The sequence below is a fragment of the Fusarium sambucinum genome, chromosome II, assembly GCF_050947815.1.
Source record: "Fusarium sambucinum isolate potato_lamoka chromosome II, whole genome shotgun sequence".
In the NCBI taxonomy this organism is placed as follows: Eukaryota; Fungi; Ascomycota; class Sordariomycetes; order Hypocreales; family Nectriaceae; genus Fusarium; species Fusarium sambucinum.
Genome location: NC_139293.1, coordinates 6,863,077 through 6,887,718, shown reverse-complemented (window position 1 = coordinate 6,887,718; position 24,642 = coordinate 6,863,077). Strand labels below are relative to the sequence as shown.

The window sequence follows — 24,642 nt, the reverse complement described above, 5'->3', positions numbered from 1 at the left end:
AAAATCAGCTTTGATCCAACGGAGCTCGCTTGGTTGATATCTTAGTCCAAATGTATCGGGAATCTACCTGAAAACAAGCTAGCGTCATTGTTATTGTGTTTCCTCGGCTATATGCATCAGGAGCCTGCAATCAAAAGGGTTGCGTCTTAATCCTTTACATACAACTTAGCAAGGCCCTTTGTCTCCGCAATTGGGTATTATTGTTTGATACATGCGTTTAATTTTATTGTTTAAACCTGTAAGGTCCACGCAGGCTCGGCGAACATGAAAATTGTTTCTCGACTCAACTTTTCCTTTTAGAATTTGAGTTAGGAAATGAAGTAAGTGGAGCGACAGTTTTCCATACCTACCTACCTAGTATGCAAGAGCACTGACAGCGTCATGTACCTGCATCAGTGGGTGGGTCGATTCGCTTGATGCAGCCCTGAAGGGCTACCTAGGTTAATAAGCTACCTACTAGGTATAGTTAGTAGGTTAGTAGGTACCAAAGAAGAGATACATACCAGATGCTCGTCCCATAACTATAAAACGAATGAAGTTGAATAAAGGTCCGATAGCTTGGTATGAGGAGGGTCCTCCTATGTGACGCTGTGGAAGATGAGGTATGAATCCCTTAGTTTGTACTCTGCAAGTGGCAATTAATGCCTTGCTCATGCGATTTAACGTACCGGCCTCCGTCTATTTAAACACAAACTCAGGGACCTTTAATCGTGGAGCTGCTTGCCTGTGGTTGGGTATCTGTACTAACACGGTTTTAACCATGACGGGCCATCTCCATCCCCCCCACTCGCTAAAGGCCCACAGTTGAATGAGGGTGTCGGGTGTCTGCCTTTGCCCGTTACTCTATCAAGAGGGAAATAAAGTAAGAATTTAGTGTTAAGCACGCGTTGGAATCTTGCATAGTAACTGGCAGTAGATAGCAACGAGTTCACATTAGTGGTACTATGAGATAGGTGCCTGCCTGCTAAGGCTAGTAGCTAGGTAGGTACGTTTCTATAGGTACTAGAGGTGGGCTTTTCATCCGTCGTTCTCGCTTCCCACTCGCCCCTGATTCCCCTGACACCCCACCCACTCAGATTGTCTTGGACCCTGCCCGGACATTACCTTAGCGCTGCAGAAAAGAACCTAGCCTTAGTGCGAGCGAATCATTTTAATGAATCCGCATCCGGACGGAACTGTCTCAGGGAGAGTCAAAGTCTTAGGTCGTGCAAGGCCCAATCTCAAGGCCGTCGTTGTGATACATGATCCGATGGAAAGATTGACAAAAAAGCAAATAAGATGCTAGCGGGTAAGCATATTGGTACCATCTCTTATTCCCACAGGCTGATGAAAAAAAAACAATTACATGTTTTGCGATTTGATAGAATATAAACATGTTTCGCAGATATCACCTCCACCTGTATTTTGTATTAATCCTGAACTTGTTCGACCGGCCATAAGTGTCATATCCCAGAGTTACTGTACTCGTGCAGTAATTAACTAGGTATTTGCTATAGCTAGGTGTACCTAGGTAGGTTACCTCCTGGCACTTAGGTAGTTGTTGTCCTTTTTGGTACGTGCTCCGTTATTGTCTCGAGGTTGTACATAGTGGTTTGAGCTTATTCAATGCCTGTGAACCCTTGCTCTTAATAATTGCAACTCCCATCAGTACCGCCTTTGGCCTTTCACCACTTTACTCGCAACCAATCAACTAGGTACCCTTTCCCACTCGAAACGGCCTTAATTCCCTTGCAAAGTGTCTCCCATTTCAGTCATCCACCTCAGACGCGCATCAATCCTGTTCCTTCGATCTCAAGCAAATAAAACAAAGCAGGGCTATACCAGGCAATCCAGGCACGACTCATTCCGCCTTTTGCAAATTAGATGGGAGCTACTGTCCTCTAGATGGACCCTTCGACTCACGCCCTCTAACTTTCCACTGATCTCAGACATCCACTACCGACACTGGCGGCTCTCCACAAGAGGTGTGTGCACGCGGCCACGCGCTTTGGGTATCAATTCATCCTCTTCTGTCTGTCTGTAGCCGTACTGTCCCTGTGTTTTTTTAATCTTCTCTGGCTTACAAAGACTCACTCAGATAGGCAAGGTTTTGTTTCATTGTCACCAAATTACCTGTTTCCTCTTGGCCAGCTGGCCATTCTGACTGCCCCCCCCCCCCCCCCAAAAAAAAACCGCTTTAACATTCGAACTGACAAGCCAAAACACTTGACTGACTATCGTAAGCCCACTCCCATCGGCTCGATCGCTCCCGCTCATCCACCCCCAAGTTTCTTCCATTTGTTCTCGACTTCATTTGCAGTCGCCCATTTGGTTACTGCCCCATCCTTCCGTCTTAGTCCCTCGCCGCTTCCACGTGCTCCGCACCTCCTTTGCGCTGCCCGCGCATACCCTTCTGGGCGTCTCCTGATCGCGACTTTCTTCCTTTTTGTGATTTTCTCCCCAGAAGATGAACAACGAGGAACCTCGCCGTACCAGTTTCGGCATGTTACTTCGACGCAGCAAGAGTGGCGATTTAGGCAAAGCCGGTCGTAAGGCTCAGGCCCTTAAAGATGCCGAGCTTGAACGCCAGCGCCATGCCTCTACTCGCATTGCTCCCAAATTGCCCGAGTTCGCCAACCATACCGAACAGCTTTCCAATTCTTTTGGCCCCGAACTGCGCCCCGAATCCCCAGCCAACGTCCCTCGATCAGCAGACTACTCTTCCATTCGGCCATCAGGTGAATATTCGCGAGGTTATGGCAATGCTGTGCATGCCGCCCCTCCTGTCCCGCCTTTGCCCAATGGTGGGTTTGACCCATATGCCAGGACTGAGAGCATGACGAACCGTGGCCGTTACAGCTACGCCAGTAGCGCTATCAGTACGGTCAATAGCCCTCGTCGTGTTCGAAGAAGAAAGGACCCAACGCCTATGAAGTGAGTTTCTACGTCTACCTCGGCAGCTCATAATACCGGATTCACTAACACATCAATCAGCATTCTCGTCATTGGTACTCGAAACTCGGGCAAAACCTCGTTCCTTGAATTCCTCAAGACAGCATTTGCGCTTCCGCCCAAGAAACGGGCTAAAAAGGGCGACGATGAAGTACCCCAGAATCATAGCATTCCTTCTGGAAGGTTTATTCCCCACTATCTCGAGACCGAGATTGATGGAGAGCGCATCGGCCTCACTATATGGGACTCGGAGGGCTTGGAGAATAATGTTGTCGACCTCCAGCTTAGGGAGATGTCAGCCTTTCTCGAGAGCAAGTTTGAGGAGACCTTTGCTGAGGAGATGAAGGTTGTCCGTTCACCTGGTGTACAAGATACACACATTCATGCAACTTTTCTTGTTCTCGACCCCTCTCGTCTGGATCGCAACATCGCATCAGCAAGGAATCCAGCCATCAACGGTCAACAGAACGGCCACCCCTTTTCTCGCGTATACGGCAGCCTAGACGAAAGTCTTGAATTGAATGCATTGCGCACTCTACAGGGCAAGACAACGGTTATTCCTGTTATTGCTAAGGCGGATACAATCACCACCAAACACATGAATGTTCTCAAGCGAAGTGTTTGGGACAGTATCAAGAAAGCTGGCCTGGATCCCTTGGAGGCGCTCGGTCTTGATGATGAGGATGGGAGTAGTTTTTCTTCCGAGAAGATCGTCGAGGAAGATGAGGAAGATAATCTTGAAAACAACCGGGATGGCGCACAAACACCAGAAAGTCCAGATTTCCCCCTGCAAGGTCAACGGGAAAGTCCGACAGCTTCCCCAAGCTCTAAAAGACTATCCACCAGCTCTATGCGACGACACAAAGTACAGGAGGAGGTTAAAGAGAAGGAAGACGAGATTCCCTTCTTGCCGCTTTCTATCATCAGCCCCGATCTATATGAGCCCGGTGTCATCGGTCGACAGTTCCCTTGGGGTTTTGCTGATCCTTACAATGATGAACATTGCGATTTTCAACGACTCAAAGAGGCCGTCTTTAGTGAATGGCGTGCTGAGCTTCGCGAAGCCAGTCGGGAGCAGTGGTATGAGGGATGGAGAACAAATCGCCTCAAGCAGAAGGACGGTCCCCATCGTCATAGATAAATGCCGGCGAATAACAGCGTTGCCACTCACGCCGCCTTTCTATGTCTTCTACAAGCCGGAGCTCCAGCCAAAACATGTTTTTGCTTGATGCAGCATGTACACAACACTCGAACATCTTTCATTACTTTGACATTACGCCTGTCATGCAAATTGCCGGAAACTTACAGCATCCCTTGATACCTTATATTCTTTTCTGAACTTGTGGTGAGCGGCATTGCCCTGTGTATAAGGCATGACGCTCACCGTTCTTATGGCTGATACCCCTTTTTGGTGAGACTCAAACCTCTCAACTACATGGCTTTTGACTATTGGACCAGTGGACGAGCCAGCTCGAAAGTTCCATCAATTGCCTATGACGTTTTCCTTGTCTTTTTCCTTTTTCCTTTTTCTCTATGTTACGAAGGAGGAATTTTTAAGCGGTGGCATTTTCGTTAGCGATCTGAAATGAGGGCTTCTCTTTGAATCCTCATCCTGCGGCTACTCTGCTAAATCCCTTCTGCTCATTCTTGAACTTACGCCACAACTCAAAAAGTGCTCGTTGCTTTCATTCACACTCTGAGGAGAAAACTCAAGAGAGAACAGCTCTATCTGCTGTGGCCTGGAACATAAAGCTCCCTCAAAACGACAGAGTTTGGCAAGAATTGTGGGAATGTACAAAGAGTATATGTTTGCGGCGACTGTACAACGACGTTGCTTTTCTTTAGTCAATTTTCGCTAGAAATACACTGCAACATTTTGCCCTAATCATGGAAGTGCTACTTAAGTCGACCAGTACCTCGCTACGTTGCGCTCGTTCGCATTTTAGGTTAGAGCCAGACATATGCTCTCATTATGTGTTGATAAAGCTATACGTTCCGTCGATATCGATATATAAATTTTGAAGTTAACAATGAACCTCCGTCGTTATACCTAGCTTCAGCCCAAGCCTCTCTTGCACTCCAAAGAGATCAAAATAGCGTGGATTCCAAAAGCTCAGTATTAATAGGGTTACCATTGGTTTCAACATCCTCCTCCCGACGATGAGGGTTCTTTCCAACTGCCTTTACCCTGGCAATCTCTTTGCTGCCCAGAGCGACTTCATTGAAGTTTGGAGGCAGAACCGCATCCGTGATAAGCACCTCAGTTTTAAGATTACGTGCTCTGTCACGGTAAGCCTGTTGGTTTCGTGGATGCTCAAAATAATTTTTGCACTCTGATTCAATCATCGACCAGCGAGCACCATGCTCTTGGATCAAATCAAGCAGCAACTGAGTGTCATGATCGCTCCAAGGAACACGCTGTCTTGTCCCCTGTCGGTCGGGATCTGCCAAGCGCGCTTCTCTGTTTCTTTGAGATGCCGCCTTTTTGAGGGCATCGTAATTGACTACGGAGGAGGATGGCGGCCGCGAAGCCGCTTGAGGAGTCGAATCCCGAAAGGATTCCTGTTCAAAAGCAGGAGGCACAGATCTTGCAGATGAAGGAACGGGGACACGTCTCGTTAGAGATCTAGAGATGGTTTCTGGTCGGGGTGGTGGGGGCATTTGTCGTTTTAACTCTTCGCGTCTCACTGGATTAATGCAACGGTCATCGGTTTCAAAAGGATCATCCTCATCATCGCCTTCGGTTGTGAACGATCGTGGTCGTTTGTAGCCTCGATGCTGGCCTTTATCGCTGCCAGAAACGAGTCGGAAAGAACTTGCAGGAGGAAATGGGCTACGCAGGAGGTCGGCGTTCGCATGCTGATGATAGTCGCGAGGAACCTGTGGTTTGGGCCCGGTAGGTTGCTGATTTGAAGGCGGGAGGGTATCACCCCCTTGGGTGTCACGCTCTAGAGCGAGAAGTGATCGTTTATTAACGAAGAGACTGGGCCTAGAGAACCGGTTAGTTGCTGGCTCTGTTCTGAGGGGATGGATACTTACTCTGCTTCTTGAGTTTCTGCGCGGACGATCGACTGAGAATCAGAGCCGAAAGGGTCGCCTTGACTCTCGAAGGCAGCCTGTTGATCAAGATATGGTGACTGAGTGCCGACCCTAACACTCTCTTCGTCAGCCAAGATATTGTACATAGCGTCGAAGCAGCTCCGGAGATTGTTGAGCAGCTCCTGAAGAGGGTACTTCTCCGATAGATGCGCGATTGTCTTGTGTTTTCCGCTTTGTTTAAAGACCTCGGCTATTTCCATTATGCGTTCTGAACAGAGCTCCCCAGTATCGACGTGGCCATTGTCGCCAACTCCTCGAAAGTATTGTCCTGACAAAAGCGCCGGGTAGTCAGACCATTCTTCAATGCTGTCGAAATTCTCTAATTTGTAAGGGTCACAGAATACCTCAACGAGTAGTTTGTCAATATCGCCTTGACCATCGGTACGTGATAGAGTTTCGACGAGAAGCCAGGTCCGCATATCCAATATCACTTCAGGTTCTTGGAACATTCTAGGGTCCAGAATAAAGTAGTTAGGGAAGACCTCGTTGAAAGTTTTGAAAAACGTGAAGATTTCCGGCGCTTGGCCATCCTCAACATGTCGAATTCTGTCGTAGGCTATAACGGTATTGACTCGGGCAATCTGAACGAACAGAGATTTTTGCTGTTGCGTAGAGCCTAGTTCCAGGAAGCTCGCGAAATCAACGAAGTCGCCCTTGTAGGGTTGTCCAAGTTTTATAAAGATGTTTTGCATGCTATCGAAAGCGTGTCTCTTCATGCGTAGGCATCCTTGGAACACATCATTGTCCGATGGTTCTTGATTTGAGTACTTGTATAGACTATCGGCAGCTCTGGCTAGATCCGGGACCATGGTTTCGAGCATCTTGAGATTCTTCAATTTCTCAGAATCGAGCTCTGGGCTGGTCCCGGGGGAATCACTCGCAAGGCCTGCGCCACCAAGCCCAGCGTCGTTCGATTCAGGCTGAGGAACCGATGGCATGTAACTGTCCCCTTGGTTCGCAGAACCGGCACCGGGGTAGGCGGGTTCATATGGGTTTTGTCCATAAATTGCAGGGGTTTGTTCTATCGAGCTTCGTCCAGGTGTATACTGAGAAGTAGGAGAGTAGGGGTTCAGGCCGGAAGCAATCTCCCTCGGCTGGCTGCCAGGGCCGTCAGGTTGAGGGTACTCGTCATCATCCTCTATAAATTCAGTTTCGTCGTCAGGTCTCGCTGGATTGGTTGAGATACTGGACTCTCGTCCTTGAGCCCGAGGAGGAGCGTTGCGGCGAGCTGGTGGATGTCTCTGTAATACTCTAGCATGCTCGATTGACGTTACTGGCTTGTCCTGGGAAATACGCGTCTCTTTTGTTGGTGTTGCGGTTGTCGCTACGCGGCCTCGAGTGTTGCGCATAACTCTCTGAGGCTGAGATGCAGCCGTTGTGTCGCCAATATGAAGCGGCTTACGGGTGTTCAGGTGAAGGCATGTGAGATACAGAAGCAGAGTCTGAAAGCGCGCCGCGTTGGTTTTAATTTTGAAGTTTGAAGACTGACCAATAAGCGCTGACTCCACTCTTAACCCGAACGCTGACCTTAAGGGTGAACGACAGGCACTGATCGTATGTATGTATGTAACCCTAACCCTATGATAGAGATCTTTAGGCTTGGTGTTTGCCCTTTGGTGCAGGGACCACCACCCCGGTAGAGTGGAAGCTACCCCAGATTCAGCTAATTGAAAGTTAGCCTGCATGGCACCTACCTACCTACTCTAGGTACCTGGTAGGCACCGTTTTCATTCAGTACCTACCTATGGTATACGAATAGGAAATCCTCGACCAAGTCATGACTGGACATTTTATACTTAGGTAGGCAGTGTCCAAAAAAACAACCTCTGCCTCTACCTCACCAATGCTTTCCACTGCGAGCTTATCTCCGGCGTTGACACCCTCAATAAAGGCGCCGTCGCCTTCGAAGATCTCAGCATCTACTAACGTCCCCGTATTACCAATGTCACAAATTTTCTAGACACTCAATTTATAGGCACCTTAGTAGATCGGTAAGACGCTGGTACCTAGGTATACATACTATCCTAACACTACTAAGGTACATTGTTTATGCGAGATTACCCATCGCTATTAAATAGTCTTTTTCAGAGCAAAAGGCTTGACGTGATCCTTGCCAAATAGCCCAGTGAGGTAGGCCGTTCTTGTGAAGAAGAGAAACAACTAGAAGCATGTTAGCGCTGCGATGAGAAGAGTTTGCCATGTTTACAATAAACATCTCGGCCGTTGGCTTACCGTCATTGCGATGTTCCCCCAAGTCATAGCGTTCCATTTCGTGGGACTCATTGACAGATCCCACCCTAAGCCATAGGAGCTAAAACCGACATGACCGATGTCTCCAAGCCACAGTGCAATAAGATATGCTCGGACGACACTGATCTCATTGGTCGTTGATAGGATCGCAATACCAAGAAATCCTAGTAATAAGTAAAGATTTCCCAACTGCCAGGTCACCATGATACCGTTTCCAGAAGAGCTGATCACATTGCTTTGAGGAACTTGTTCGTTCATGAACCAGGCTGGATCAATGACGGCACCAGCAAAGCCAGCGATTCTGTTCAAATGTGAGCAAACCGCATGTTGGCCAATACAAGGCCTCGAAGCCGCAAATCTTACAATGAAATAGGCTCGATGATTGTAAACACTATACGTGGGAAGGTGGGAAGAGAAGATGCCATGATTGGGTAGTAATTGGTATTGGATAGTCAAGCAAATGAAGTTGGAGAACGCGTGAGTACGGATCTGATAAGTGAAGTTCCCGCTTCCCCAGAAAGGACCACCGGCAGTGTGCTACCAACCAATAAGAAGAGCCATACGAAATGATTGAAATCCGGCATCGCTCGGGATGGACCGGAGCATAACCAGTATCGTTGTCCGGTCAAGGATGTCCGGCGAATAAAACCGGGCAATATTGGAGCTTTTTCCCGTTTTAACTGTGCTTCCGGGGCCTAAGCTAAAGCTGAGCTGTTAAAATCTAGCAGCCGAAGACGAGGAGACAGTGAATTGGTCTTCTCTCCGACTATTCAAATCTGTCTGCAATTGTGCGACATCCCCGGCATCCTGACACCGAAGAATCCTCCTACGACCTCTCCTAGTCGAATCAAGACGACCCAATTGGCCGCCAACTGCCCATCATGCTTCGATCTGTCACGGGACGCGCTGCCGCCTCGGGCCTTATGAAGTCAGCTCTGCCTCGGGTCTCCCAAGTAGCAGCGCCCACATGCTCTCTTGCCCCGCAGCTGCGACTCCAAAGCAAGTCCTCTGTTGCTGGTCTTCGACTCTCCAGAGCTATTCACAGCACCTCAGTTAGAATGTCCCAGACACGAACAGAAAGTGATGCCTTTGGCGAGATCCAGGTCCTCGCCGACCGATACTGGGGAGCTCAGACGGAGCGATCTCTTGAGAACTTCCGTATCAACCAGCCCCAGGACCGCATGCCCCCGCCTATCGTCAAGGCCTTTGGTATCCTGAAGGGTGCTGCTGCCACTGTTAACATGAAATATGGCCTTGGTGAGTTGCAATACGAGTCAATCGTCTCTTGTCTGGGAGGAGGTCAGAAGTGGCTGTGCAGGTGCAACTCGAGCTATATCTCCGCGCTTAAGGCGTGACTGCAGCATCCTCCACGTAGATAGGATTTTGTCTTAAATTGACATCTCACTAACAATTACTTTTTTTAGACCCCAAGATCGGCGCTGCTATCCAACAGGCTGCCAAGGAGGTCGCCGATGGCAAGCTCCTCGACCACTTCCCTCTCGTCGTCTGGCAGACTGGCTCCGGTACTCAGTCAAATATGAACGCCAACGAGGTCATCTCCAACCGTGCCATTGAAATTCTTGGTGGTACCATGGGCAGCAAGAAGCCTGTCCACCCCAATGACCACGTCAACCGCAGCGCTTCCTCCAACGACACTTTCCCTACCGTCATGCATATCGCCGCTGTCCTCGACATCGAGAACGAGCTCCTGCCTGCTCTCCGCAGCCTGCGCGATGCTATCCAGAAGAAGGTTGACGAGTTCGAGGCCAAGAAGATAATCAAGATTGGCCGCACTCACCTTCAGGACGCCACTCCTCTTACTCTCGCTCAGGAGTTCTCCGGCTACGTTGCCCAGCTCGACTTTGGCATCAAGCGTGTTGAGAGCTCTCTGCCCGACCTGCGACTCCTCGCTCAGGGTGGTACCGCTGTCGGTACTGGCATCAACACTTTCCAAGGCTTCGCTGAGGCCATCGCCGAGGAGGTTACAAAGATGACCGGCACTGAGTTCAAGACTGCCCCCAACAAGTTCGAGGCCCTCGCCGCCCACGACGCTATTGTTCAGGCTCACGGCTCACTCAACACCCTGGCTGCTTCTCTTACCAAGATCGCACAAGACATTCGATACCTTGGCAGTGGCCCCCGTTGCGGTCTTGGTGAGCTGAGCCTGCCCGAGAACGAGCCTGGTAGCAGTATCATGCCTGGCAAGGTTAACCCCACTCAGTGTGAGGCCTTGACCATGGTTTGCGCCCAGGTTATGGGTAACCACGTTGCCACCACTATCGGAGGCATGAACGGCCAGTTTGAGCTCAACGTTTACAAGCCTCTAGTCATTCGCAACCTACTCCACAGCTCCCGTCTTCTGACTGACGGCATGCGCTCTTTCGAGAAGAACCTGGTTGCCGGTCTCAATGCTAACGAGGAGAAGATTGCCAGCATCATGAAGGAGTCGTAAGTTTTCCGTTTGCTCGACAACAAAGTACATACTGATCGATTTTGTAGGCTTATGCTTGTCACCTGCTTGAACCCCAAGATCGGATATGACATGGCCAGCAAGGTTGCCAAGAACGCTCACAAGAAGGGCCTTACCCTCAAGGAGAGTGCCCTCGAGTTAAACGCGCTAACTGAGGAGGAATTCGATACTCTTGTTAAGCCTGAGCTGATGGTCGGTCCCAGCCCCTACAAGGGTTAGATGGTCGCCTGACCTTATATATGATCGTGGCCCATGTATTAAAAAGAAACAAAAGCGCTGCTAGTTCCCATTGTACCTATGAAACGATGTTGATACTGGTGTTCGAAAATCCAAGGGGCACTATTCAAAAGATAAAAAATAAAAATATCATAATTCACGCGCGATGACGACAGGCATTGATTTGAATTGAAAATGGTCTATCATGTGTTGAGCGACGGTTTATTTTAGCATGTGAAAGAGACCAACCGATACTTATTACCACTTATTTTTTGTTGAAGACCGGATAAACGCCCGGTAATCACCGGCAAGGCCCCGGACTGGTAGGTTAGTAGTTTACTTGTACCTACTAACCTACCTACCTAGGTACCTATGACATGGATGCTTCAGTATGTGGCGATTTCACGTGTTATTGCAACTGTAACTGGAACCGCAACAGAAAGACGGACAGCCCAAGTGAGACCACACCAAGGCATTCGCGACCCCGACTCTCGTGAAGCAGTGGCCATTCACAGGCACCAAATCAATATGACGCTTTGAGCTGTTATCTCTTGTCGACATCAATTCAAACCCCTCTCTTTCACCCTTCACTCTCCTCGCCTCCCCGCCATCGCATCCCAACGTGCGTTCTCCACTGGTGTCGACGTATTTATATTCAATGCGCCAACCGATCTCTGGGAGCCCACGATGGCCACAATCGAGCCGCGCTTGATACATTTGCTCAACGAGCCGACGAGGTCGCAAATCAACCACACCGATCTTCCTCCGCTTCATTCTCTTTCCTTCACTACCACAACAGATCGATCTTTACCCCCACTCGAGCCACTTGATACAAATCATCGCGGTGATAGACCAGGGCCCGACACGCAATCTGTTGTTAGCGCCGGTGGCTCAATACAAATCTCCAGTGATGATGGTGCTTTTGATCATCGCAAAGAGGGACCTGGCCAAGATGGAAGACTCTCGACAGCTTCTGGGGTATTTCCGTTCCGTACAATCACAGGCGATTCGGAAGTTGCAGAATTTACCAATTCAATAAGTCGGATCCTAGATGACGACCCTGAGGTGATAGATGATGCTTCAAACAAGAAACGACATCGCAGTATCCATGTCAAGGATGATTTTGTACAGCTTCCGCAACCTCTCAAAAAACAGAAAGCTACGCAACAAGCACCAGTCATGCCACCGATCATCAATGGACTTCATGAGCCTCCGCCACATGCTGCTTTGTTCCCACCCATTTCATCCGAGTCATTCAATACTAGCGACGGTCCTCAGATGAAGGTATTGCCAGAGATACTATCGGAGTTTGCGCAACCGTCCCAGGAAATCGACACAGACTTCATCATCAGTAAAGCACGAAAGCGAAATGCTAAGCCAAGAAGAAAATGGTCCGAGGAAGAAACAAGCCATCTCTTGTTGGGTGTCAACCGGCACGGAGTAGGGAAATGGACAAGTATCCTCGAGGACACCGATTTCACGTTTAATGGCCGGACGGCCGGAGATCTGAAGGATAGGTTTAGGACTTGTTGCCCTGACGAGCTTCGTAAATCCAACAGATCGATCGAAACTGAATTGCCACCATGGTCTGGTCGAGACATGCCGCCCAAGGGTAAAACGGACGTTCACTTGGAAAAGATATTGATAGAAGGGGATGCTGCATTCGCAAAAGACGCCACTTTGACTCCACAGCAGGACGCCGACAAATCGCCCAACAAGAAGAAGAAGAGTCGTGCGCATCGCAAGAAGATGGAAGATCTTGTAGAGCTTGGTATCCACGAGCCCTTCAAGAAATCCCGCCGCCGCGAAAGACGACCCTTTACTGAGCAAGACGACACGGAAATCCTCGAGGGTTTGGACATTCATGGTCCTGCCTGGACCAAGATCCAACGGGACCCACGGTTCCATCTCTCAAGTCGACAACCAACAGATTTAAGAGATCGAGTGCGTAACAAATATGCAGATGTTTATCAGCGCATAGAGAAAGGCACTTTCCAGACCAAAGAAACGGGTCGAGGGAATGTCCCCATGGAGCCTTCGGTGAGCATGTCCATCAAGAGCTCTTTTGAGGTAGCCAAGGGTACAACACTGGAGCCACAAACAAACTCATCGGCGTCACGCGAGGACCTTCCCCGATGGCCGGTTCACCAAAGGTCTGATGTAAACGAAAGCGTAGGGGCCGCGCAGATATTTGAGTTTGCCGAGGCTGCAGTGCCCTTCATGGGCGGTGAAATGGACATCTCGCGCCTGCTACTTGACGATGCGAAGCTCTTGCCAGCAACTTCACGCTTTGGGATCGACGGTGTCCCTGGTTCTTCCCCATACGTCAATGCTCCACAAAAAAGGCACGTCAAGGAGGAGACGCAACGGTCAAGAAAATAGTGTCAAGTCTTGTCTTGGGTTGAGTAAGTACAGGTTCTACTCAACGAACGGTGTTTCGTTGTGTTTAATGGCTATGGGTGTCCAAATAGGATGGGAGTTGGGAAATTTGTTTTGCAATGACATGATTGGGCGTATATAGATTGGGGGACATGACTCTGGACGAGAACAACAAGCACGCGCTACATCGTTCACTTACATGAGCTTGAGGATGACAAGGTGCTTGAATGAATGGGCATCCAGGTTACATAACTGGCAAAGAATGATATGAAGAAAAGAAAATTGTATGGCAAGAACTTTTTATAATGTCAAACTGATATGACGAAACCTACTAAATTAAAGACCATATTTCTTGAAGATCTCTGTGTTGAGAGCAACTTGAAGAAATAACAAGGACCAAACACTTCTTTGGAACTCCTGGTTCTCGTTGGAGCAATTACTCCATCACCAGTTTCTCGATTCAAATCACGTGATATAATATCCCCACTTTTAATTTAGGGCATCGAAACCCCTAGCGAAAATTATGTGTGGTCAATCCTATCCTCCAAATTTGTTCCTTGTGAAGTAGGTCCCTCGTCCATCCTCCTCATCACCGCCGACAAACCAGCCAACCGACACAATGGCCCGCGGAATGTGAGTAGAAAATATGGGAAGAACGATCATTGCAGCGATTGCACAATCGAAAAAATGATTTGGGCTTCTCTCCTGCCGTCCCGCTGTTGGAAACCCGGCATCTGACAATATCGATAGCAAGAAGCACCAGAAGCGCCTCAGCGCCCCCTCGCACTGGCTGCTTGACAAGCTGTCCGGCACCTACGCTCCTAAGCCTTCTGCCGGTCCTCACAAGCTCCGCGACTGCATGCCCCTGATCGTGTTCATCCGTAACCGACTCAAGTATGCTCTCAACTACCGTGAGACCAAGGCCATCCTGATGCAGCGACTGGTCAAGGTCGACGGCAAGGTCCGCACCGATTCCACCTACCCCTCCGGCTTCATGGACGTCATCACCATCGAGAAGACTGGCGAGAACTTCCGTCTTGTCTACGACACCAAGGGTCGATTCACCGTCCACCGAATCCAGAACGAGGAGGCCGAGTACAAGCTGGGCAAGGTCAAGCGTGTCCAGCTTGGTCGCGGTGGAATCCCATTCTTGGTCACGCACGATGCACGAACGTGAGTTCTGTCAGACATCATTCAGCCGTTGGATCAAGCTTTGGTCGATTCAAGTCACCCGACAAGACAGGAGCTTTATTTAACGGTTGTATGTATCCTCCCCAAACCCCGTTGCTAACGAAGAATCTTTAGCATCCGATACCCCGATCCTCTGATCAAGGTCAACGACACAGTCAAGATCGACCTTGCCACTGGCAAGATCACCGACTTCATCAAGTTCGACACTGGCGCCGTTGTCATGGTTACTGGTGGTCGTAACATGGGTCGTGTTGGTGTCATCACCCACCGTGAGCGTCACGATGGTGGTTTCAACATCGTCCACGTCAAGGATGCCATTGACAACAGCTTCGCCACCCGTGAGAGCAACGTTTTCGTCATTGGCCAGGACAAGCCCTGGATCTCTCTGCCCAAGGGCAAGGGTGTCAAGCTCACCATCGCTGAGGAGCGTGACCGCCGACGCGCTTACGCCATCTCTCACTAAATTGTGAATTTGCGATAGGAATGATAAAAAATGGCATGTGGTCTGGAGTCTCGGATTTGACGTTTGCTTTGCGGCTTTAACTACACTGGAGATAGCCAGCCCCAATGAGGCTATGATAAAAGATAAATTTAAGCCCAACACGAAGTGTCGATTCCGTATAGATGCCACTCTTGTTCTGTGATGAACGTGAATGTCGATGCGTCCTTTATTTTTGGGGTCTTGTGGTTGAACCTTGTAATCAGCTGTAGAAATTCCTTCTCTATTCTTGGTACAGGGTAGTTGTCAGCTGAGAGTGACCTGGCACAATGCTATCGTCAATTCGTTAAAGTAGTTCAAACCGAACAAAGATATCTCTTTGGCCAAGTACTGCCAACTGTTGTATAAAGTTCAACCCGAGACGACAGAGTTAGTACAGTACTTATCATAGGTAGCTATGCAGGGGTAGTCAGTTGACCTTGTGATGTGCAAGGTCGAACACACATAGCTGGCCGAGGTGTAGTCTTGTTAGTATTGGAAAAAAAAAAAAAAAAAGATGGGCATACGCGGATTCCTATTCAGTTCTTTTTCTTACTCCATGTCTAGTAGGAAGACGGGTGATTATTACGCTGAGAAATAAAAGAATCACCCACGACGTTCATTCATCTTGAAAAGCAGTGATTCCCCAATTGATTCATTGACTCTGAACCCCCAATGCATAAATGATCAAGTGGACTCCTGTTCTTCTCCCTTCTGTGCTTCTCTCCACACCCTCCTACTCTGAAATTGAATCAAGTAGAGAGAATCCTAGTCCGGCCAGCAAGCCGAGCATTCTGGAGAGCGGGGGAATGCCATGTCGTCCAGCACCGAGTCGGAATTATGTACGGGGTTGGAAATGCATGACTAATGAGAACCATACCCACCACAGCGCCTGTCAGATCCTCATCGGCTATGCCATGCTGATGGCCGCGTCTCTAGGAGCTATGATTCGATAATGTAAGTCTCATGCGCACTATTCCTGTGATGTGCACCTGAGCATAGTCTAATGCGTGGGGAGCACTGCATAGTATATGCCAACCAAGTTATCGAATGAGGCTCAGTGATCCAATGTTCTTGGAGTACGACGACAAGACCACACAACATTCACGAACGATGATGAATCGTGTGCACTGTCGCCTTTTGTAGCACTTGACCCGCTACCTGACCAAACTAGCCAGGTTCATCAGCTATGGAGAGTCATCTCTTTGCTTCACTGGTACAGCATCGCGGCCATCGGGATTGCATCAGTGAGGCTAACGATTACCACGTAGCAGAAGAGGACCCTTTGAGCTAACGTTCACTTACTTGTTGCCCCACGATGTTGACTGACACTGGCTCGGGAACTTATAAATGGAAGGCGGGCCCATCTAAGTCTTCTCCGGTTCCGGATTTCTTTTAGAGTGGCTTTCTCTCATCTCGTTGTTTTGGACAAAAGATTCTGGTCATTCTTTTTTTCTATCCATCTCACCTTTCCCCTCTCCCTTTCGGCATTTCGGTTCAGATCCGCTTAGATACGGCAGATATTACTCTCATGCCAAAGACTGCTCGCAAGAGTCGATGATACATACACAAACTAGAGCTCATTGAGACAAAAGGTTAGAGTTGGGTACTGGATCAATACTGGTTCCACATAACTACCTACCTACCTTCAATTGCGGGCCTGGACCGTTTGCAACACACGAGACTATCTGCTATTTGAACATTCAATGTTCGTCAGCAGAACTACTACCAGAGCTCTTTTGAGCCGTCGAACGCAGAGATTAGATGTGCGACGAGGTTTCAGAGTCTCTTCTCATGTTCATGCCCCGGACATAAATAAGGTTGCTCAGAGTGGATACAGTAAAGAGTCGGGATGGTCCCAACCAAAGGTCATTGCAGTTGCACTTGGAGCAGGAGCTCTTGGATGGGGGCTTGCCAATTTGAACAGCGATGGTGACTCTATCTGGAACCGGTCATCTGTAACCCATTACGCCAGCGTATCTGAGATGGAGAAGGTAAATTGCCCTTAGAAAAATCATTATGGCCACAGACTGATTGTCAGAGCAGGCTATTCGACGAATCGAGGAAGAGATCGGAGTAGAAGGACTTATCTCGACAGACCCAGAGGATTTGCATTCTCATGGATACTCTGAGTGGTCTACAGTCAACCCTGACACCCTGCCTGTAGCTGTGGCATACCCTAGGACAACGGAACAAGTGTCTGTAATAGCCCGGATTTGCCATGAACATCGCGTTCCCATTATTCCTTACTCTGGAGGCTCAAGCTTGGAAGGAAACTTCTCTGCGCCCTATGGAGGAGTCAGCGTGGATTTTGCATACATGGATAAGATCATCCAGTTCAACAAGGATGACATGGATATTGTCGTGCAGCCCAGTATTGGCTGGCAGGACCTTAATGCCAAACTCTTGCAGATGGATAGTGGACTATTCTTTCCAGTGGACCCTGGTATGTTGCTAGTTTTTCGAAATCTCAGAGTGTTTGATAACTGACAAAGGAGCCAAGGTCCGTCGGCGAAGATAGGAGGCATGATTGGAACGAACTGCTCTGGCACCAACGCTGTTAGATATGGCACGATGAAGGATTGGGTCATTAACTTGACCGTTGTCCTCTCCGATGGGCGTATTATTAAGACAAGGAGAAGACCTCGCAAGTCGTCTGCTGGCTACAACCTGAATGGTCTATTTGTTGGCTCCGAAGGCACCCTCGGAATCGTTACAGAAGGTATGATACAAAAGAAAACTCACACACGGGAACGAAGTTTGGCCATAACTAACAATCATAGCCACGCTGAAGCTAGCAGCCATCCCAGAGCAGTATTCGGTTGCTGTTGTCACATTTCCGACCATTAGGGATGCTGCTAGTGCTGCAGCCGGTGTTATGCAGGCCTCAGTTCCTGTAGCGGCCATGGAAATCATGGACGAAGTCCAGATGAAAGTCATTAACCTTGGTGGTGCTACCAAGCCCCGAGTGTGGAAAGAATCACCTACCCTTTTCTTCAAATTCTCCGGAACCAAAGAGGGAGTGGAAGATAACATTAGCCGAGTAAAGAAGATTGCTGCGGCTAACAAGGGCGGCAATTTCGAGTTTGCTCGGGACACTGCTGAGCAACAGCTGCTCTGGTCTGCCAGAAAAGAATCACTCTGGTCTATGCTTTCTCTACGCAAAGATGGTGACGATGTTTGTGAGTTTGTTGTTATCGCGTGCTAGTAAAGACTGGCCATTTCGTGACCACTGCTAATCAACGAATGTTTTAGGGAGTACCGATGTAGCTGTCCCATTTAGCCGACTGGCTGACATTATAGAGGTCAGCAAGAAAGAGATGGACGAGCTTGGCCTCTTCGCTAGCATTCTCGGCCACGTTGGCGATGGGAACTTTCATGAGAGCATCATGTACAACAAGAATGTACCTGGCGAGCGCCAAAAGGTTGAGGCCTGTGTCAAAAACATGGTGAAGCGCGCGCTCGATATGGATGGTACCTGCACTGGAGAGCATGCCATCGGATGGGGCAAAAAGGAGAGTCTGCTTTGGGAGGTTGGACCAGAGACCCTGGCTGTCATGTCATCGGTGAAGAAGGCATTCGATCCCAAGTGGATTTTGAACCCCGGGAAAATCGTTGATGTGCCTTGGGAGAACAATGTTTATCCTGGGGCAAACACAGCCGTGACACCAAACCGTGTCGTGAAAGATTTGGTGTAGGAAATCTGCTCCAACCAGCTTTCTTAGTGGAGACTTTGCTGATGTTGATATTTTTGGTTGAACGTAACGCAGCAAAATAGCACACACAGTTATCGGTGGCATTTGACAGTCTGGACTACTACATACGTTTTGTGGTATTTCAAATAAGCAACTATTTGATCATAGCTTCTCCCACGTACTTTGTGATTGCTGCGCATGCACTCTTAGGTAGGTACCTATCTAGGTAGCCAAACAACAAACATGGTCGGGAAGCTGCAGCCGGTGGTTGTTTGCTCTTCTATCACCCTGCGCAGATGGTATTACATATCAGTTTAGCCGTCAATATGTACCTCCAGATTGTTGGGCAAAGTACGAGGCTAGAGGAGGGCAGAAAACTCGAGACCAGAGTTTAAGACACAAAAAGCAAACAGCCCAAGAGGGGGATCAATATGGCGTGAAGTGACTAAATGTTTATCTCTTGAGGCATGTACGGATACTTACATCTACCGACCGTATCTAGGTAGGTAGGTCGTTAGGTTAATAGGTACCTACCTCCTAGGCAAGCAGCCGAAGAGCAGTGCGTTGCCACTTGCCGTATCCTGCACAAGTCCAGCACACGCCCTTTCGTGAATCACTGCCACTGCAGATTAAATACTTTTCACCTACTTAACCTCAACCTTTCACCTCTATCAATCCTAACCTTTTATTCATCCTCCGAATGCACACACTCATCGAAGCTGGAAATGAATACGAAGCACCCCCTACCCGAGTCCCCAAAAGGGTCTCGAGGTAATCCGAAACAAAAGAGCGACCCGACGAATGGAAATCAAGAGAACCCGAAAAACAACACAAGCAATACAATTTCCAACAAGTCAAATGAGATAGCTTCTCAGCTTCGTCCTTCCTGGCTTTCATGGCCTGAACTGACCGTTTATCTTGAGAGATTACCCTCATCAACTACGATGTCAAATCTCTGGGACTGGTTTAATGGTCAAGGGGAAATTGTATACATGGATATCAACGACCCGCCAAAGAACTCTGATCACACAAGCGGCAGAATCAGGTTCGCGCCACCTCCAAACAAAGGCTTCTGGGAAGCTGCTGTTCATCTCGTACCTCACCCCGACCCGAGACGAAAGTCGGACCTTGTCGAGATTTCTGTTCGCCTAGACAAACGTGTGCCAGAAGGCTTCACCAGGAGCCCGGTGTGTAAAGATCGCCGCCATCCCACTGTGACAACGTTGTATCCAATGGCCCTTGAGTTTGGAACCATGTTGGAAGAAAACTCGATGAAGATCTTGAAATCGATGAGCGGTCCAGTCGGCGAAGGAAAATTAAAGCTCACGATCAATTTGAACCGCCGCGAAATGACAGTGTTCTTTCCCATGAAGATCGTGACCCGGGGCGGACGAGGTGTTAGGCAACACAAAGTTGTTATTGACTTTTCTGCCATGAAGAGTATCTACCAAGCGACAACCGAAGGTGAAAACTGTGCCATCGTACTTCCCCTGGAGATACCTCCTCGATACTATTGGAGGTCACCCAACATACGCTCTCTTCTGTCCGACGAAGTCAAGACTTGGTACGCTGGTGACAGCTGGAATCGAGCCACAGACGTCGTCGAAGGGGCTAGCCTACCTATGCGATACCCTATCGCTTTGAATAACGACTTCGAGGGTTCTGATTTTATCGACATTGGTCGCTGGACCACTCTTAGACTTGTACTTGATGGAAAAACCGAAGAGGCCAATGACCTCAATCGCCAACTTGTCAACGCGTTACACGATTTCAACATTACCACAATAGTTCGAAACGACTTTCAAGCCGCTCATGGAACACATGCAGAAATGTGGAAGTACTTGGATCATGATGCATCTGTCAAGGACCATAACGCGAGTCGCGCTCTGAGCCTGTTCTACGAGGATTCATTTGTCTACCTCCCTTTCGAGGTCCGGTATCAACTTGAAGTTTGCATCTCTCAGAGACAGCTTAATGAACACAAGATTACCAAGGAGTTTCTCGACAAGCTGGCTAGTATGCCATCGCATATAGCCAAAGAGTACCTCGAGTTTGCAGCCGCGCGAGTACCGAAGGATGGCCACCCAATGACGACAGACCCTATGTCTATCTTTGATTCCCAGCGCGATAGCGGAGATAACTACAAATCAATTTCACGAATTCCTCAATACTGTGGCCTTGTCCGGAGGGCTATCATCACCCCAACTACGGTCCGGTACTCCACTCCCAATGTTGAGGTGTCGAACCGAGTTATGCGTCGATACAGAAACATCCAGGATCGTTTTCTCAGGATACAGTTCACCGAAGAGATGGAGAAGAAGGGGATCGCAGTGAACAAGGATCAAAACGACGAGATCTACAAGAAGGTTCTACGTACAATGTATAAGGGCATTCGTATCGGCGACCGCTTGTATGAATTCCTTGCATTCGGTAATTCACAGCTCAGAGCGAACGGTGCGTACTTCTTCTGCCGTACAGAATACGTATCCTGTGACGATATACGCCAGTGGATGGGCCAGTTCAGTCACATAAAGGTCGTGGCAAAATATGCTGCCCGACTTGGACAGTGTTTTTCCACTACTCGCGATGTTCGTGGTATTTCCTCTCCAAATACTCTTCAGATACCCGACATCGACAAAAATGGCTACTGCTTCACTGATGGTGTTGGTAAGATATCCATGTTTCTTGCCAAACTGGTGGGCGAGGACATGGCTTTAGATGTTTGTGCCGACCCTTCCGCCTTTCAATTTCGCATGGGGGGTTGCAAAGGCGTACTTGCTATTTGGCCTGAAGACGCCAAAGGCACGGAGGTACATATCCGTGAGTCACAGAAGAAGTTTGAGTCCAACTCTAAAGGTCTCGAGATTATCCGCTGGGCTAGGTATTCGACAGCGACATTGAATCAACAAACTATCCCGATTCTAGAATGCCTTGGCGTGCCTATTGAGTCATTTACAACTTTGCTTGATCAGCAGCTAAGACAGTATGAACTGGCCATGAAGGATAATGATGTCGCAATTGAGATGTTGGAGAGATTTCGTGATGATCAGCAGAGTCACTCCTGCCTTGCCGACCTTCTTAGAGCGGACTTCAAGACTGAAACCCTCCAAGAGCCATTCGTCGTCAATGTCGTCAACCTTTGGCGGTCATGGTCCATTAAGGCCTTGAAAGATAAAGCCCGCATCCATATGCAGAACAGCGCCTTTGTACTCGGCTGTGTTGATGAGACAGGCACCCTTCGAGGACATTCTCTTGATACAGAGGGATCCAAAGAAAAAGACGTCGGCCGGCTACCGCAAATCTTCCTCCAGATCAGCGACACAAAGAAATACAACACGACTTACATCATTCAAGGAGTATGTATCGTGGGACGCAATCCATCACTCCATCCGGGAGACATTCGCGTTGTCGAAGCAGTAGATTGCAAGGCACTACATCACCTCAAGGATGTCGTTGTGTTCCCATCGACCGGGGATCGACCTGTGCCGAACATGCTGTCTGGTGGTGATCTTGATGGAGACGACTTTTTTGTTATATGGGAGAAAAGCTTGATACCCCGTGAGTGGAATTACCCACCGATGAACTACTCTCCCCCCAAACCCACGGAGCTAGAACGTGATGTCAATGTCGACGATCTCAGGAATTTCTTTGTCAAATACCTAAAGAACGACAAACTCCCACTCATTGCAATATCCCATCGAGCATTTGCAGATAAACTAGGCCCAAAATCACCAGAGTGTAAGTCATTTCAGAGACCTGCCAGAGTGTTCCGCTAACATCGCAAACAGGTCTCGAGCTTGCGGAGTTGCACTCCAAGGCAGTGGACTACCCTAAAACTGGCGAGCCGGCGACTTTACGACGCGATCAAGATCCTCGCACATGGCCTCATTTCATGGGGAAGAATAGTTCATATCGCTCCAGGAAAGCCCTCGGGGTTATTTACGACAAGGTTGTTCACAAGACAGTCGATTTCAATCCTGTTTGGGATAGCCCGTTCGACAAGCGAATCACCAAAAGGTTTGAACTTGACAACGAGACTCTCAAAGCAGCAAGGAAGATCAAGGCCGAGTACGATGCAGCTGTGCGCCGAATTTTGAGCCAGAATGCTCTAAAGACCGAGTTCGAGCTCTTTACTAGCTTTCCCTTGACCAAGCCTCCGGTTGGTTCGGACTTCAAGTTTGCAGAGGATCTCAGCTGCGAGTTTCGCAGCCTTAAAGAACATTACCAAGACATGTGCATTGAGGCCGCGGGTGGAAAAGATGCCGAGAATCTTGAGCCATTTGTCGCAGCCATGTACACCATCACTGAGGAGCAAATCAAAACTGCACTATTTGAACATGACCGAGGACCAATCAACGATGCAGGAACCATTGTGCAGCCTCGAAAGCTTGAACCAAAGTCCATGCCGCTTATCAGCTTTCCCTGGATTTTCCATGGGGTGATGTGTCGCATTGCAACTGATGGCGTTGTCGATCCTAGGACCAACTTAGGCACACACAAAGCGACTCAACAGTCCTTCACTCGCGATAATATGGTACCTGGGAACATTAGCCCGGCGGCGGGTAAGGCCCAATCAATCGATGTCGGATCGGTCTCAGAGGAGGTCGCTCCCGCGAAAGGGGGAGAGGACACAACTGATGGAGAAAAAGAACCGTCGGGAAGTGACCGCGTTCTTGAGAAGGACGTGAGTGACGGAGCCTCAGATTCGATCAACTCGCAGCAGGATGAGGAATTGGAAGAAGACGATGTCATCGATCGCTTGAACGACTTGATTGATGGATAGGCTAATTGGGATGAAACTGGAGGCATCTTGATGAGATACCTAGTCAGGTTGTAGATTAGAGAGCCAAAAAGGCTTCCGAGGTCGCAAAGTCCAGCAATTATATTCATCGCTTTACACAAAGATCAGTCCTGATGACCCATTTCTCGCCTGCAGTGACTTCTCGCCCTTCATGCTAAATGAGAATGTGATGGTTAGCTGATGATCAAAGTTTTAAGAGCCGTGTCCTGTGTGGGGGAGAGATATTACAAGAAGACAGTCATCGCCATGCTTATGTAGAAGAAGCATGCCGGTGTCAAGAGGGACTGCGATCTCTTCTCTTTGCGACCTGCGATCCCTTGGGTAGAACACTGTCTCACCCCCAATACACCCCTCGGCAGTAGATGTAAGGTAGAGTAGAAGGGTCCATGTGGTTTTCACTGGCATTGGGGGATCTAGTGGTAGAGTAAGATTATTGGAGTCGTCATCTGGCAAAATCAGTTGTTAGCTACCATGTGTTATATGAGTCAATGGATCGATGTGTTTTTTTAGTACGAACGGGGGGAGGTTCAAAGGTCTACTGGGCGGGCAATCGGAGATCTTGAGAGATTTTGAACATACAATGGCAGTCAAAGAATTGCCCTTTGGAATAGCGATATATACGAATATTAGGGGATAACCCGACTGGCTCACCACCCCTACGAAAAGTCATTAATATGAAGTTACTTGGTAAATCGTAGCCCAAACAGATCAGAAGCAATCTGTTGGTGAGAACGTACCACTTTTCTTCAACATCTCCCTGTAAGACCTCTTTCAATCCAGTTTGCTCCCATAACCGAGTAGCAAAGTCTTGACTATCAACCTGGAAACGATCGTTAACCCTTACTGCATCGCCCCGCTTGGGCCGACCAGGTGTTGTTTGAAGAGGCAAGGTCTTGAGGAAAGCAACGTAGTCGCGACAAAGAGATCGTGGAAAGAACGAGGGTATAAGAACCACTTTTGATGTTAAAGGATGGGGCTCAGGTGCAAGGTCGACTACAGGTAGAGGAGGCTTGAAAGCCGGCCATGATGGAGGAGCCTGTGGTGGCGATGCTGAGGCTTCCACTTTGCCAGACTTGGAAGCCTTATTCTTTGGCTTTGGCATGATGATCTGAGAGTTGGATACAGTTTGTGA

The 24,642-nt window shown here is 48.7% G+C and overlaps 9 protein-coding genes across 9 annotated transcripts; 6 read left to right on the top strand and 3 right to left on the bottom strand.

The window, feature by feature from the left end:
* Positions 1 to 2,446: 2,446 nt before the first annotated feature.
* On the top strand, positions 2,447 to 4,072 carry FSST1_009216 (uncharacterized protein; the record flags this gene model as incomplete). The annotated part of the gene is made up of 2 exons (XM_083226171.1): positions 2,447 to 2,913; positions 2,974 to 4,072. 2 exons carry the CDS (start codon positions 2,447 to 2,449, stop codon positions 4,070 to 4,072), a joined length of 1,566 nt encoding a protein of 521 aa, XP_083085177.1.
* Positions 4,073 to 5,019: 947 nt separating this feature from the next.
* FSST1_009215 (uncharacterized protein) lies at positions 5,020 to 8,074 on the bottom strand (the record flags this gene model as incomplete). Its single annotated transcript, XM_083226170.1, has 4 exons — positions 5,020 to 5,920; positions 5,971 to 7,693; positions 7,872 to 7,986; positions 8,051 to 8,074. 4 exons carry the CDS (start codon positions 8,072 to 8,074, stop codon positions 5,020 to 5,022), a joined length of 2,763 nt encoding a protein of 920 aa, XP_083085176.1.
* Positions 8,075 to 8,100: 26 nt separating this feature from the next.
* FSST1_009214 (uncharacterized protein) lies at positions 8,101 to 8,705 on the bottom strand (the record flags this gene model as incomplete). Its single annotated transcript, XM_083226169.1, has 3 exons — positions 8,101 to 8,190; positions 8,263 to 8,581; positions 8,644 to 8,705. The coding sequence occupies 3 exons, from the start codon at positions 8,703 to 8,705 to the stop codon at positions 8,101 to 8,103; spliced, it is 471 nt and encodes a 156-aa protein (XP_083085175.1).
* Positions 8,706 to 9,161: 456 nt separating this feature from the next.
* Positions 9,162 to 10,969, top strand: FSST1_009213 (fumarase FUM1; the record flags this gene model as incomplete). Its single annotated transcript, XM_083226168.1, has 3 exons — positions 9,162 to 9,537; positions 9,705 to 10,728; positions 10,780 to 10,969. 3 exons carry the CDS (start codon positions 9,162 to 9,164, stop codon positions 10,967 to 10,969), a joined length of 1,590 nt encoding a protein of 529 aa, XP_083085174.1.
* Positions 10,970 to 11,653: 684 nt separating this feature from the next.
* FSST1_009212 (telomere repeat binding factor family protein) lies at positions 11,654 to 13,348 on the top strand (the record flags this gene model as incomplete). The annotated part of the gene is made up of 1 exon (XM_083226167.1): positions 11,654 to 13,348. One exon carries the CDS (start codon positions 11,654 to 11,656, stop codon positions 13,346 to 13,348), a length of 1,695 nt encoding a protein of 564 aa, XP_083085173.1.
* A 616-nt stretch (positions 13,349 to 13,964) lies between these two features.
* Positions 13,965 to 14,999, top strand: FSST1_009211 (40S ribosomal protein eS4; the record flags this gene model as incomplete). The annotated part of the gene is made up of 3 exons (XM_083226166.1): positions 13,965 to 13,978; positions 14,096 to 14,518; positions 14,651 to 14,999. 3 exons carry the CDS (start codon positions 13,965 to 13,967, stop codon positions 14,997 to 14,999), a joined length of 786 nt encoding a protein of 261 aa, XP_083085172.1.
* Positions 15,000 to 16,720: 1,721 nt separating this feature from the next.
* FSST1_009210 (FAD-linked oxidase-like protein) lies at positions 16,721 to 18,712 on the top strand (the record flags this gene model as incomplete). Its single annotated transcript, XM_083226165.1, has 5 exons — positions 16,721 to 17,008; positions 17,061 to 17,460; positions 17,518 to 17,736; positions 17,798 to 18,196; positions 18,270 to 18,712. The coding sequence occupies 5 exons, from the start codon at positions 16,721 to 16,723 to the stop codon at positions 18,710 to 18,712; spliced, it is 1,749 nt and encodes a 582-aa protein (XP_083085171.1).
* A 722-nt stretch (positions 18,713 to 19,434) lies between these two features.
* Positions 19,435 to 23,492, top strand: FSST1_009209 (RNA dependent RNA polymerase-domain-containing protein; the record flags this gene model as incomplete). The annotated part of the gene is made up of 2 exons (XM_083226164.1): positions 19,435 to 22,447; positions 22,498 to 23,492. The coding sequence occupies 2 exons, from the start codon at positions 19,435 to 19,437 to the stop codon at positions 23,490 to 23,492; spliced, it is 4,008 nt and encodes a 1,335-aa protein (XP_083085170.1).
* Positions 23,493 to 23,603: 111 nt separating this feature from the next.
* Positions 23,604 to 24,612, bottom strand: FSST1_009208 (uncharacterized protein; the record flags this gene model as incomplete). Its single annotated transcript, XM_083226162.1, has 4 exons — positions 23,604 to 23,687; positions 23,739 to 23,956; positions 24,090 to 24,166; positions 24,248 to 24,612. The coding sequence occupies 4 exons, from the start codon at positions 24,610 to 24,612 to the stop codon at positions 23,604 to 23,606; spliced, it is 744 nt and encodes a 247-aa protein (XP_083085169.1).
* Between the last annotated feature and the right edge of the window lie 30 nt (positions 24,613 to 24,642).